The 15,760-nt window shown below is 30.0% G+C and overlaps 1 protein-coding gene across 2 annotated transcripts in view; it reads left to right on the top strand.

The window, feature by feature from the left end:
• The first annotated feature begins 591 nt into the window (after window positions 1-591).
• LOC106677500 (epidermal retinol dehydrogenase 2) overlaps window positions 592-15,760 on the top strand; it is an 18,022-nt gene continuing 2,853 nt past the window's right edge. Inside the window, exons 1-6 of one of the 2 annotated variants that reach the window (XM_014415476.2) lie at window positions 592-716; window positions 11,789-11,948; window positions 12,763-12,917; window positions 13,932-14,109; window positions 14,179-14,308; window positions 14,685-14,808. In XM_014415476.2, the coding sequence (XP_014270962.1) occupies window positions 706-716; window positions 11,789-11,948; window positions 12,763-12,917; window positions 13,932-14,109; window positions 14,179-14,308; window positions 14,685-14,808 (758 nt within the window). In that variant the 5' untranslated portion in view covers window positions 592-705. Of the gene's footprint in view, window positions 717-11,420; window positions 11,609-11,788; window positions 11,949-12,762; window positions 12,918-13,931; window positions 14,110-14,178; window positions 14,309-14,684; window positions 14,809-15,760 lie in introns of those variants that run through there. The other variant, XM_067050065.1, reaches the window with a different exon arrangement.

The following is a 15,760-nucleotide window of genomic DNA, read 5'->3' on the forward strand; positions in this document are numbered from 1 at the left end:
CGTAGAGTAGTAATCATAATTATCTCGTGAAGTGTGACGGCTTATCTTATGTTCATGTCCAGTTTTTATCATTGAATAGCCCAAAATACTGAAGGTTATTTACTCCATTTAAATGTATAAATATCTTCATTTTATTTATTTATTTTTACATAAATATAAAGTTTAACTGCAGCTAAAGCATTCCCGCCTTTTCCGGCTGCAAATTGAACATGTACATGAGGGATAATCCAAGAAAACAGAAATAAAGTATTAAGTATAAATTAGAGAAACTGGTTTAGTTTGGACGTCAATGAGCTGATTAAGTACTTGAGGAGCTTTAGTTGAAGCTTTGACCTTCACACCTGTCGAAGCCATGCACTAATCCAACCAACCGATCGTAAATAATTGTTTATTCACTTTTTATATACAGTTGAATGAACTTAATAAGAGAAAAAAAAGGCTGGATGCCAAATAGCATGGAATGTCTATTCAATGAGTAAACATATCAGGAAAGGGCCAAAAAAATAAAAACATATTTTCGAAAAATTGTTTTGTTGTTTGCTTGGTAATGATTTGTGAATGCTCCTTAAATAGACGAATCAAGCTGATACACAACTTCGACATAATAACCTTGTGTACAGAACTACTTAATGTTCACTTCAATAACAGTAGAGGGGAAGGCTAACCGTCAGTCAGGAGCGAGCAGTCACTCTGAACGTATACGTCATGGCTCAGGGGTAAGTTGGAATCAGACATACTTCGTTGTCTTATTTATTATTTTTCTTTGTATAGTTTTTAAGAGAATTAATATTTGTTAGCGGACGTACCAAGAATAAGATTCTTGTCCAGTCTTAGGCAATTGTCTAATAAACACATAGAATTTCATCAATCATTCGAATAATTATAATTGAATACATAAATTATTTATTAATGGTGTAATAAATTATTAAGTGTTAGTTCATTAACTGTTGAGCTTTCTCTTCTTTTTTTTTTGTGCAAGTCTACTTTTGAAAAAAAAAAAAAAAAGAGCTAGCGATAATTTTAATAGAACATCACGATGCAGTAAAACTTATTTTATTAATTATATTATTTATATAATATTTTCATATGAATGTATTTTTTCTTCCCTCTTTCATAATTTTAATGTTACTTATTCTCAAACTGCCTTTATATTCTTATAATACATATTAAAAATTTTCTTTCATTACTACTTATCTGTATTATCTGTTATGTTCATATTTTCTTTTTTGTCTCTATTTCATTTTATTCATTATGGTTGTTCGTTGCCCTTATGTAGGCATGGAATTCTGGCCGTAACGTTGGCACTAATAAAATAAGTTTAACTTATTTGTGATCTTCACTGACCGTTGGAGGTGCAGTCCATATTCGCCTCATTTAATATAACATAGATTAATATCCTCTTTTTATACTTAAATAAAAATATTAATTTTTATTAATAAGTACGGTTTCTTTATAAAGTAATAAGATAAGTTTTAACTATACAATTTTATCTTAAATATATATTTTTAAAGTGAAATAAATACATAGAGATATTATGAATTTACTTCATTATACATACATGCATCTCAGTGTGCATGTTCTCCTTATCTCAACAATTTTTGAAATTTGCTTAATGATTGCAGTAGCCTGTAATCTTTTGAAGGTACTTAATTTTCTAACCTTTTTCCAGCGCATCTAACTAATTCCCGATTTTCTAATTTTTAATTGATTTTTGTTACTAAATGTGATTGTAAATAAGTTTTTATGTTTAATTCATACACGAGATATTTTTGATCTGAAGCGTCCGGAAGGCATAAGTTACAAAAAACCAAAACAATTTTTTTAGAGTTGATGATTTGCGGGAAAATGATACGGAACATACAACAAATGAAAAGATAAAATCGTTTTATAATATAATTTCCTGTATGAATCTGTCTTGGGGACAAAATGGCTGCCATGATGATGACCACTATTGAATTTTATAACTATTTTGTTCTTTACCTATGTTCGATTATTGCACGGAAATCATCACAAGCTTTTTTTTTAATATGGTTTTTGGCTATTTACGGATTCAGGATCAAAAAATATGCTCGATATGAATTCGTCTCAAAATTTTATTTTCTATCAGAATCCGTGAAAAAATTCCATTAGAAATTTCGAAGTTAGCTCCGCTGGAGGATGACTGGTGAAGGTTAGGAAATTAAAAGCTTCCTCTAAATATATACTACTGATCTAGCGAAAATGAAAACAAAATTTCAAAAATTGTAAAGTTGTGAAGGATGAACATGTATTCTAGGATACATTATATGCATAAACCACCTATTAAGTAATTCACTAAAACTAATAATGAACAATGGTAAGTGTTGAGAACTAATTATCAAAAATAATGTCTGATGTGTCTACTCACACCACGTACTTATTCACTTTGGTACCCAACACCAATACAATAAATTTCGATTTATTGGAGCAATGAAAGGTGAAGTAGTTTCCAGGGAAAACTAAAAATATCTTTTAAATAAGGAGAAAAAACTTCAATTCAGTCATGCATTGACTAATACTGAACCTATTTTGACTTTTTTTTTTCATCAGCCTTCATCCTGATCTTTCTCGAAGATTTTTGTTTGATGTGTAAAGTTAATTGTTTATAATGTTAAAATTGTTGTTAATGATTATAATTGTCTAAAATTAAAAAATATTGATTGCAGTAAATAAAAATAAAAATTTGCTTCAATGCTATAATGCCATTCTCTAAAATAGTATTTGTCGATTTTAATCTAATAAATAGTTTATGGGGCGTTCTCCGATTTCGATTCTATTTCAGTCACTGACCTTCTTAAATAGGATGTTTCCTAAAAAAGAGAAGAATGGTATTTTGAATTCCCACCCAAATTAAAATGAAATAGCAGTTTATGTAATGAGTATCTTTTTGTTTCTAGATCAAGTCACTAGAGTGTTTTTCCTAATTAAATCAGTTCACCTCGCTCAAATAAAATTGTACCAAAAATTTCTGTTAGTTCCTTAACATACTAATAAAAAACATAATGTTTGTTTGTGTAATATGTTCAAAATCATGTTGGATTTTATTAACATTATAAGCGTGAAATACTGAAAAAGTGAGAATGTTATGAATCTAGTATTTTTAAACAGAGAGTCTATCATTAGAACTTAATGATGTTTTTTGTTGAAAAATTTTTATGATAGGAAGGTTGAGACTGAACTCTGCTAACTAAACGTAATCACTGCATAAATATTTTTTAAGAACTGCCACGAGAAGGAAATAATAATTTTTAAAAAATCTAAACTTTAATTTTTGAAAAAGTTTGCTAACTAGATAGCATCAAATTTAGAGAATGATCCTTACATTCTTTAAAAATTGAAAAGTCATTATTTCATAAATTAAGCTTACAGGTCTATATTGATTAAGATATCACCCGCATTGCTAGTCATTTGCAATTTTTTTTTTTTTTAAATTTTACTATTTTGTATTTATTTATAGATATTACAATCTGCCACACAGTTGTGGACAATAGGTAATAGTGATGAATGATCTCATATATACTAAAATAAAATAAAATAAATTAAATAAATGAATAATAATAAAAAAACTCTCTTAAAATATATACAAACAGAAGAATAAACAAAATGAACATAATCAAACTTACAAATATTAAAAAATTGATTTAAATAATTAAATATCTCTGTATATGATAAAATTGTTAATTATTTATTAAAAAATAAAACAGTTTAAAAAAAAAAAAAAGTCGTGTTTTAAGTGGTTTTCCATGAGAACCCCCTCTGTCGAAATGTTAATTGCTTTAATTTTTACTTATCATTCATCTGCTTTATTAAGAATCTGAATCATAATTCTCTTGTGTAATTATGTGATTCTTTTCCTTCACTAGTCCTCGGTAATCCTGTATAATCCAGGCTTTAAGACTTCGAATGTAGTGTAGAATAAGACTACGTGCTCTACAAATTACAAGACAACTATAATTATTTATAATGTTTGTCCATTGGCTATTTATTATAATGTTTGCACGTACTGAGCTTGTGGACGACCATAGATGCCCTCCTGTCGTTTCCTACGAAAAGGAAGCCTAAACTAGTTTATGACTGAATTATTTATTTTTATAAGAAAGATTACCTTCACCATATAATGGTATAATGATATCCATTTGTGCATTCCAAATCTTGTAGGTCGGCATCCTGTCAATCTATAAACCATTCCGAGTTTTCATTTCACCGGATAGCGGCATTTGTCTTACAACTTTATGTTGTCTTACAAACATATGTAATATATGTTCAGTCCCACGGAACCAACATCTCATCCATCCTTCTGGTCCATACCTACTTCCCCATTACTTTCTGATGAGCATTTCATTGAATATAAACCCCATTCCTTATAATCTCCTCCTCCTTTTTACCAATTTCCAATTATGTGGATTATCTCTGTCTCCACGTCTTACACTACTTTTATAGTCCTATTCCTCCCCTTCTAGCCTTCTAGCACTTTCTACTTAATCTTCTTTTCTGTATTTATATGTATCCCAAAAGACTCGAGACACTTTTCATTCATTAGTCACAAGACATGAAGTAGCATAGCCTTCAGTTTTTTCCGAGTTTGTAAGAGTTTGTTTCAATGTTGATAATAATTCATTTTAAAATATAAGTAAATCTTAAAGTCTTTGCTGGTGTTTGAGTCTGTTAATTTGCACACTCCGGTACCCCATAATTGGGCCATTAATACCAACTGTTGTTATATATTAACCAATAAATAGTCTCAACTAATTTTTCTTTATCTTTTTAATTTTTTTCCCATAAAGCAGAGCTCCAAACCTTGAAACATGAAATATCTTAGAAACAATAAACAAAAATCACTTAAGTGGTAATAACGCTAAAATGTTAGCCCGTTCACTTAAGATAAATATGGCTAACATCGATTTAAACCCCGGACCACTTTTTTTTTTTTTTTTTTCGGCCAATTTTCATTACAGTCCTATATCGGACCTAACCATGGTTGGGGGTCAAAGTTCTTCATTTTGTGGTACCGCCACTCAATGAAAAAAGTCAACGTCCCAGGCCGGATTCGAACCGACACCGCCAATAGACATCACAAACTGGTTAGACTATATCTTAACCACTGAACTATGGGTGGCCCCTCCCATGTTTATCATATCTGTTAATCCAACAGCCCAAGGGGAAAAATAGAGTTATTTCACCCCAATTTTTTATTGCTTTTGATGAAAACTATATGTTGTTAATGCTCAAAATTGATGAGTCTGCCGGCCATACTTGAGGTAATCAAAAATGGTAGTTGTTTCAAAACGTCAGAAAAAATTAATTTTTCAAACAGAGCTTCACGTCTTGAAAATTACTTGCAAAAACTAAAAAGCCTAATAAAAAACTAAAGTTGAATAAATTTGCTAAAATCTGTGCACTAATAGAGAATTTTCAATAGTTTTCGAGTTTCAGTTTTTTCAAAAAATAACATTTGTTTTAAAATAACGAAAAGTCAATATTTTGGCGAATATCATGGAAACTACTGTTCCTATTATTTGGAGAAATATGAACTCATGAAGCTCATATTTTAGAAAATTTAATTGAAATAATGATTTAAAAATTGTTTTAATTGTATTGTACTCAAATTTAAACTTGAGTTTTTTTAGTGTTGTTGATAGTTTTAAAGATACGGAGCTTCTAATGGAAAAAAGGACTAACATTTTAGTGTTTTTCTCAGATAAAATAAACTTGAGGAGGAATGCAATAATCACAATCAATAATTACTTTATTTTCTTTTTTACATTTATTGTGTCTCTTTTATAGTCTGAGAAAAACTTTATTCAGTTTTTGCCATTAAATTATTTAAGAATTGAGGTGAAATGACTCTCTTTTTTCCCAACTCGATCTCTTGAACTTTTATTTATTATCTTATTTATTTTTTGGAGTATATAAATTCGTTTACTTATGTATTCTTTCATTTTACACACTTCCAATAATTATTATTGGATTATTTCACGTCTAAATGTTTTATAGATAATGTGGTGAAAATAACTTTCGAGAGTCCTTATTCAGTACTTCGATTAAAAAAACGTAATGCATTAATGTGCATACATAGGTTCACTGGCGTACGCAGGTGACGGCAATTTGTTGTTATGATAACAAAACAGGAATTTAAAGCGTTATTTAGCTAAATATTACATTTTATATATTATATAATGCTTACTTAAATTAAAAGAAAAGAAAAAAAAAGTCGTGTTTTAAGTGGTTTTCCATGAGAACCCCCTCTGTCGAAATGTTAATTGCTTTAATTTTTACTTATCATTCATCTGCTTCAATTTTGTTTTGCTTTGAAGTTGAAAATTCATTCAATCAAAGGAGAAAATACTTACTTATACATTTTGATATTTAAAAACGTATCTTATGGTCACAAGTGCCACTTTACTTTCTTTAAATAACTTCATTGTCTTGAGATCATAAATCTCATAAGATTACTTTTCCTCGATTCTCGAAGGTTATTCGAAATATAAAACTTGCCAGCTAATAAGCTGAACCAAATATTTCTACACTTTAAGAACCATGTGAACTCCTGAACGCTAATAATGTTTGGATTATCATAAATGGGTCCGGAAAAAAAATACCAACTCAAGAAAATTTAGTTGCCAATTGTTTTAATTATTTTTTCAGTGAAGATTCAGATGTATTATGTTTATATTCAATGGCGGATTTCTTCGGGCTTCATTGATATACTAAAGAAAATTACTTTTTCCGAAAGTTCTCATTAAATTTTAACTAATTTTACTAATTTTTTCAAAAATAAAACCTTAAGATTATAAAAAATCGTAAAAGAAATTTTTAATATGCTATAGAAAGTCAAGGGAAAAATTGTCTAATTTAGTTGTTTACATTCATAGTTTCAGTTTCATAATACTTAGGAATTCAACCAATATTTTTAGAACGTAAACAAATAAATATAGGAATTCCACAAGCAGAGGAAGAAAAATATGCAATATCCATTCATAAAAACAAAATATCTTTATTTTTATTTTTACCAAGGATATTGCTGAAGTAAAGGATTTCATTGTTAAAAAAATTTCCAAAATAATATTTAATCTATATTAATATACACAGCTGATTTGAAAAATTCTCTTGACATTAAATAGACTCTTATTGATAAAGGCTTTAAGGCTTATAACGTGTCAACAGAACAATAAATATAAAGGTCTATCAATCTGGAAAATAAAAGGTGCGCCTATAACATAACTTTCACTTACCACCCAACTTCGAGATGATACTGACCTTTGTCCCTTTTTGGGTCATTCTCAAATAAACTGTCACTCTAAAAAAAGAAAAAAAAATCAAGATATTAAAAATTAATCTTTGGCTGTGTGTAGTAATTGTTGTCATCCTCTTCATTGTCTTGGTGTGGCGCAGCAGGCCAAAGAAGCTGTCACGCGTGGTTAAGATAACTATGAATAGCAATATTGACAGAGTTAAGATAATCTTATAACTATGAAACTTTTCACTTTTTCCCTTGACAGTGCAGCTATACTATACTGTAGAGTGCAGATACACTCGAGAGGAACCACTAAGCACCTCGCCGACGTTGATATCATGGCCTGATCAGTGAGGAGCGGTGGGGAATTTGAACGTGCAGCCAATGCAAATCGATGAGAATACGAGATGTATATGAAGACCATTAGGATCATAATTTTTTTAATTTCTGAAAATAAATTTAAATTTTTAATTTCTCAGTATTTCACGAATATTTTGGGAGTCATGATAAGAGAAGACAATAACGTGGCTTTTGAGAAAAAAGGAAGAATAACTACCGGGAACATATGCACGCTGAACTAAATTCTTAGTTTACAAGACGTTCTGTTGTCTGGTAGGATTGTATGAGCCATGGTCGTTATCTGCAGCTAGTGAATGATCCCTAAAATACTGGAAATGTAAGGTCTTGAACATAATCTTTGACTTCGTTTGCGAGAGTTCCCTATGGAGAATCCGAAGGAATGCTGAGATGAGACAAATGTTTGGTTATCCTGACCTGGCTCAGGTTGCTAGGCCATATTGAAAGGTTGGTCTCATAAAGATAGCTACGCAGGGCCGTCCTTGTGCGGAATGCCTGGTGGAAGCGCCTGAGAGGAAGACCATACTTGCGCTAGCTGGAAGATGTTGAATAAGGCCTGAATCGGATTAGCGTTCGGAGATGGAACAGTTCAGAGTACAGTTCACCCGAATAATAATCTTCTTCTATCGGCACCACTGTCGCATAACATTTTCCTTGGCTGCTCAACAGCTACCAACCATCTTCCTATGTCGCCTGCATGAAAATTTAAGTTGTCAAAGATCCTGCCCCATTCGATCTCTCAATCGACCCTCCGGCATACCACGTGGACGAACACCATGCAGTACATTCTTCAATGACTTAATTGCAATTCTACCCTTGCTCATCCTCAAAATATGGCTTAGTCATTTTAGTCTTTGTATTTTAATGTGAGAGGAAATGCTAATTGCTTTGTATACCCGAAACATTTCAAAGTTCTTCCTTCATCTCCAAAGACTATTCTAGCGTACGGGATTCTCCTCATAGTCCCTCTTTCACACTTGTCTAGTAGATTGATACTTTTATTGTTGAGAGTCCATGTTTCTCCTCCGTATGTGACTACTCATCTTATCGTAGTTTTATGCAACATAAACTTGGTCATAGAACTCATAACGTTACTGATTAAGTGTAATGAGTGGTGAAATTGAGAAGGAAGCTCTATTTTCTGCAGAAATGCTCCTTCTCACCTTCTCTTCCTCGTTCAGAGGAACCGTTAATCACAGAGCTAAGCTAATAAAAGCTTAAGGCCGTTTCAAAAACATATGGTCTATTTCATACTAACTGCCCATGGGTCTGTTGTATTTTGCCCAAAACCATAATCTTGGTCTTGCTTTCGTTAAAATGTAGCCCAATTTTCGCCCTAAATCAAGTACTTCTGAAATCATTGTTATGTTCTGTAAGGAACTCCAAGTGGTAACTATTTTTTTACTTAGGTCCCCTAAAAACGCGGAAAACCATTTTAACGGGAAGATTCTATCCTCGATAATCCGATCGGACCCGAAAAGTGCCGGATGTGACCTATTCCCAAACCTTCGTTTGAAAATGAATTGCCTGCAACTTCGACAGGGATTTTTTCCCTACAGAGGGATGAATAGATCATCTGCAATAATAAAAAGACAATTCAATTTTTTTTCCTACTCCACAGGAAACAGGCTATTAAGCCATTTTCTCTCTCGCAGCCCACAGCTTTTGACCGGTGTTGCTGCTCATTTGGCGATATTCAAAAGGGTCACGTGTATCAATGATATGGACACAAGCAGCACTAATTATTCTAATCACTAATTATTTGTACTCTACTTGTACTAATTATTTAAAACCTCCAAATTTTCAACAATTTTTGATAAATTATATTTTACTTAGTCTCATTCATTTTTGTTTTTAATATATGCATTATTTAGCAATGTAACCAAGGATAATTTTATCTAAATACATAACATTCATTGAAGATAGTAAACGTAAGAGAAATAATACGAACTACATCCACCGTTATCCCTCATAAAATTCTTAACTATTCTTTGTGTTTGTGCAGACCATGTCAGGAATAGACAATTCACTCCACAATAAAACCTATTTTGTAGGTTAGTTTGTGAACCTATGTTAAGAGACGCACAGTAGAATCAATATTTTAAAAGTTCGATGAAACACGAAAATTAAATCCCAGATATTGAATATAAATTAACAAAGGTTTGTTCTTATGCACGTTAACTAACTAGAATCCGATACTATTGGCCATGAAAGCATTTTTATTGGTAGGTTAATAAAGTAATAATGTTTAATCATGCTTTTATCATTGTTTGTTTATTTAATTTATCATCGTTTGTGTATTTAATTGTTTGTTACCATTGATGTAAGTAGTCTAGAACCTCAAAGTTCGTGTAATAAAATATAAACAATTTTCTAATATTCTTTTTCGATAAAAATTATTTTCTTTCAATTCTTATGGGTTTTACTTTTCTGTCTTTCAAAATTACTTAAATCATTAGAATATAATAAAAAGAAACTTGCACTTTAGGATAAAAAGGCATTTCTCGTTTAAATTTGGAATGTTCACAGTTTCTCATTCTTATTCCAAATGACTACTTATCACCTAACGTGAATTATTCGAAAATATTTTGGGCAAGTGGCAGGCACTTGTAGAGCTTTTACACTTTTGAGCTCAGTTCGTATTGCTTTAAGTCTACCAACAGATAAATATTAGTGCTCTTTGTGTTTTTGTTATTAATTTTTAAAAAATTCCAATCTTTAGCATCAGCAGTTAACGCTTCTTCAATATTTTGTGTTTTAAAATCCAATCATTTGTAAATATATGTTTACAAATATTAAAAATAGTGGTAATTTTTTTATTTAACGTAGCTCGAATATACATTAATGAAGGCATTACTTGTCTGGGTAATAAAATTAACGACTATCTGAAAAAATATGAGGACAGAGATTGAATTTATTTGTTATCTAGTACTATTTCTATGGATTTTTATCATTCACCATCTTCTTTGCCGATATTTATCTTTCCTTCCATTAACCTTATCTTTATTTAGTTTTTTTATGACGGAAATAGTTTCACTCAAAAGATCGGGGAAAAAAAAGTAATGCCAATTCTTAATTACATTTTTTTCCCCAAATATACGAAAAATCAATGTTTCGTAAATTTATTTTGTCAAATATGGAAACTACAACTACGAACGACGAACAGATGTCTATTAGGTCTCGATTGAGTGGCAATTGCATGATATTCACTAAAATTAAATTTTGAACGTATGGATCGGTTTTTAGATTTACGGCAACTGTCACATGTATAGATCCGGCTGCACTTGGCGTGTTTCTTACAGACAAAAGTATCCGTGGGTTAAGCCTATTATTGAAGCAATATATATTTAATGTGGTATAATTCGGCACGTGTCAATATTATCGTTACAATATACCCCTGAGATTGTCAATATATTGACCAAGTTCAATATTAACCACGAAAGGGCCAAACATTTGGAAGTTAAATCAAATATGGAGCTTTATTAATAGTATATTTTTTATAAATATATATTTTTTGGGTCTTTCCTAAATACAATTTATAGATACGACTCTGAGCCTTGAGTTAAAACATTTCTTAATGACTAATTTTCGGAAAATATTCTTGATAATTTATGTTAGATTTATTATTAAAAAAATTATTAAATTTTTTTTTTTGTTGCGTAATATTACTTTTCTAAACTAATGGTAAAATAGTTGGCTTAGGACGAAATTTCCTTCTGACTATAACAGAGCCGACCATTTTAAGTGAACCGCAAAGTTACCTCTCTACTTAGTTATCAAGCTGTAAGCTTAGCTTGGAAGGCCTTGGGCTAATTGTTCCAATGAATGCTGATTAGATAACTACTTGTTAAAATGTTGCTCATGGCAAATAAGAACAACATTTAATATTAAAAACAAAATTTATGATCAATACATGCATGGTCTCTGATATAATTTTTTATTTTGGTTGCCTACTGTTCTTGTAGAAATTATGATATTTTATTACGACCAATAATTAAAGTAAATTGTTTTTCTATACATTTTTGTTATTCATTTATGTTAATTGAAGCACTGTTTTAAGTGGTCATTCATTAAGTCAACGTATTTTTCTTATAAATAGTTATTTATTAGAACACATTATTGTTGATGGTTGCATTGCATTCATACTCATGTTTCAATTAACAAATGATTGAATTTCAGAAATCAAGAAGAAAATATGATGACGAAATTATGTTCCTATGCAAAATTAGCATCGGACATTGTGGTTCTTTTTATTCAAATAATGATGACTGTAATTGAAGGAATTATTCAAACATTATTTCCTAAGCCCTTGAAGTCAGTAAAGGGAGAGATTGTTTTGGTAAGTGGGATTATTTTTTCTCATAAATTATCTATTTAATTTTTTTTAAACTATCTATCTTTAAATATTTTACATTAATTTCATTTTTGTATTAATATATGTAAAATAAGACATTGATTGGTTGTTTATTGGGTTTGGCGCCTTTGCACTTGCACTCTCTGAAGCTATTGACCTATTCCATGTTGATTGTGAAGGTAGAAATCTATTACATGATAATTCATATGATAAGTCAACCAGTTCTGCCTAATCCTTAACTTCATTCAAACATCAATTATATATCCATCTCCTCGATTATCAATCTTCCTTATACATTGTAAATAATAACTATTCATGCAAGCTTGCATAAATATGTACTTGTTTTATTATTTTATCTCATTTCCTTATTTTATGTATATAATCATTATTGTTTTATTTAATTTAGTTAAACTTAGCATAATGTAGCCTGATGAGTGCTAATAAAAATTGTTCATATAGTAGGATAGATATATTTTTCATTTCAGTTCATTACTTCTGACCTAGACTAATTGGATTTCTGCCCCAATTAAGTCATTAATAAAATTAATATTTTCAGTTTAAATTTGTAAATTAATAATCAGTTTATATACATCTTGAGGTTTTATAAAGAACTCAATATAAAAAAAAAAAAATCATTTATATGATGTTTTAATAATGCTAATATTTCAACTTGAATTCTTATATATTATGTTTCCGGTTTCATACTTAAATGATAATGATTACAATATTGTCTTATCATAAATTTTAATTTTTATAATAAGTATAATTACTCATGATCTTATTAATTTGTCAAATCTAGGTCACTGGTGCTGGGCATGGGATAGGAAGAGAAATTGCCATAAAATATGCTGAACTGGGTTCGATTGTTGTCTGCCTCGATATTAATGAGAAAGGAAACGAGGAGACTGTCAAATTAATTCAGAGCAAAGGCTTCCAAAATGCTCATGCTTACAAGTATGAAGAAATAATAATATTTTTCAGCTACTTTTAACTAGTATATTTTAATGAAACAATATGGTAAACCAAAACATCCTCTTCTATCTAGCCTTTAGAAACTGCTCATTATTTAAAATTCCAGTTCTATATCTTTAGACCTTCTATAGGATATATTATGATTATGTAAACCATATTATAATTTATAAAAAATGCCTCAAATTTGCATATCAATTTATATTGGTCATTAAAATTATATCTGAATTGAAAATGAATTTGTAGGGTTTGATTCAAGATGGAAAAACCAATATAGAATTTAGTATTGAAGGATACAATATATACATATAAAACAGCCGGTGTTTTAGAAAACTTTTGATCATTTCCCACTAGAATTTTTTTGTTCATTTGGTCACTTTTAAAAGTATTCTTATTCAAATAAATCATATTTTGAAAATGATTTTTCCATAGTGCTTGTAAGAGTTCCTCCAAAGTGACTAAAGAGTCCTAAGAATGAAGCTCATAAGGAAAATAATAATGAATTTACAAATAAAGTTTAAAAAAAATAGTTTGAAACAAAAAATATAAACTAAACATTAGCATCTATTTCTGTATAACAAAACAAAATATATATGAAATCACTTTTAAAAACTAAATTTATATATGAGGAGAAGATGGTTGGGGGTGCGGTCAATGAAACACAAATAAGTATGACTAACTTATTTTAATGTGCCGACGTTTCGGCTAGAGTTTCTAGCCTTCTTCAGGGCTAAAAACAAAACAAGATAACAACCACAGTAAGTATAGAAAAATAAAAAATATAAAAGAAAGTATAAATAAGTTAATTTTACACATACAATGAATAGTTTTACAAAATAGAATTAATAAAATTGAGTGATGAGAGAAGCGGGAAATAAAATGTAGACATAGGTAATTGAAAAAGGGGTTAATAACTTATCATCCACGGTCAACTATCTCTCATAATTATAAATTTATATGCTATTGTATTTTAGTCACTTATTTTACCATTACTTTTAGGTGTGATGTGACCAAAAGAGAAGTAGTTCTTCAGACTATTGAGCAAATAAAGAAAGATGTCGGAGATGTTACTGTTCTTATAAACAATGCAGGAATTATGCCATGTCATCATCTTCTTGACCATAAGCCTCAAGAAATTATAAAAATGTTTGAAGTCAACGTTTTTGCTCACTTTTGGGTATGAGTATATGATAAAAAAATTTTAAATTATGACATCCGATGATTCTAAGATTAAAATTGTTTATAGTTGTTAGAAGCTGTACTCCCCAATATGATAGAAAAAAACCATGGACACATAGTTGCCCTCTCTTCTATTGCCGGTATCTCTGGATTAAAAAATCTCGTTCCATACTGTGCTTCTAAATTTGCTGTAAGAGGTAATAATTTCTCATTACTAATTAAATGAATTAAGACTACATTCATTTTTTTTTTAAAAATTCAAAAACTGTTTTTTTCATTTATCATAATATTTATATTTATTTGCTTTATCTGATCCTGTTACCAGTACTTAGAGTACAATATTAATATTTAGTTCAATAATATAGTATAAAGATATATACCTATGGTATAAAAGTTACTCATGAATGTTAATGATTCTAAACTATTTATATTCAATATTTTGCTTATTATTGTTGTATTAGTTGAAACATGTTCAAGTTAATATATTATACAATAATAAAACTGCTCAATCGTTAGTATCCATTAATCAATCACAGTATTTATTTATTTTTGTATTATTTTTTTTTTTTTTAGGGATGATGGAATCTCTTATGGAAGAATTCAGGGAAGAAAAAATTGCATCAGAAGTTTACTTCACAGTCGCTTGTCCATACATGGTCAACACTGGGTTATGCAAAAATCCTAAAGTGAATGAAAAGTATGTATCTTTCATTGTCTTCTAATACCCTCTAATTCATCTTATAACTAATTTTCTTTTAAAAAAGACATTCTATCAGATGATGGTAAAAAGAATATTATGTGGAACTCACCATTCGAAATTTATAATTCTTATTCTTATTAATGTCAGATGTCATACTATTCTATCTAGTGTTATTGGTTACCGATTAGCGAATGTTTGAGGCGAGGATCCTTTCTAAGTTAAGTATACCTCCCCCAAAGAGAGGAACCAAATTTCAGAAAACTAGGAGGTTAGTTTAATAATCTAAAGGAGCCTCTTCGATAATATAAGGCACTTCAAACTTATGTCTCCATGAAATCACAATTCAACATATCACTGCTTTAATAGTGGCACATCTAACAAAAATATATTTTTTAAAATTTTGTTTGATGTATTACGTAGATTGTACCATAGAGAAGAGTTACTTTGCGGTTACACTGTTAGCTTTGGGATGTTCCCAGTAGAGGAACTAACCCCAGTCTATGCAACTATCTTAGAAATACTTCTTATTAAAAATAAAATAAAAAAAAAGTTTTTGTAATCCACAACCAGACTGTTTGTGTTTGTTTAGTGGTACTTTGCCCACTTTGATTTTTTAATGCATTTTGGCAGTTAAGTATGTGATCAATTCCGACTGTTAATTGTAATTACGATAGTCAACTACTCGACATTTTCTTTGTTTAGTGAGTATCATTTTGGTAATTTAGCTTTAATAAAAACTGAGTCTTTATTAATGCGTTAGTGTAGACATGGGTTCAGCAATCTTTGCCCACTTTTGAAAATTACAGGAGTGGCAATAGCATATTTTTTACTTCTGCAGCCATAAACTTTATCCAAGCCTCAGACCTATTGGATAGCACACATACTTTTCTTCAGGACCTTCTCATCTGACCCACCAGAGTCACCATCACTCATTATTTTATGTTATAAA

Source organism: Halyomorpha halys, unplaced genomic scaffold (assembly GCF_000696795.3).
Source record: "Halyomorpha halys isolate HHAL.00 unplaced genomic scaffold, Hhal_1.1 Scaffold100.1, whole genome shotgun sequence".
Classification (NCBI taxonomy): Eukaryota; Metazoa; Arthropoda; class Insecta; order Hemiptera; family Pentatomidae; genus Halyomorpha; species Halyomorpha halys.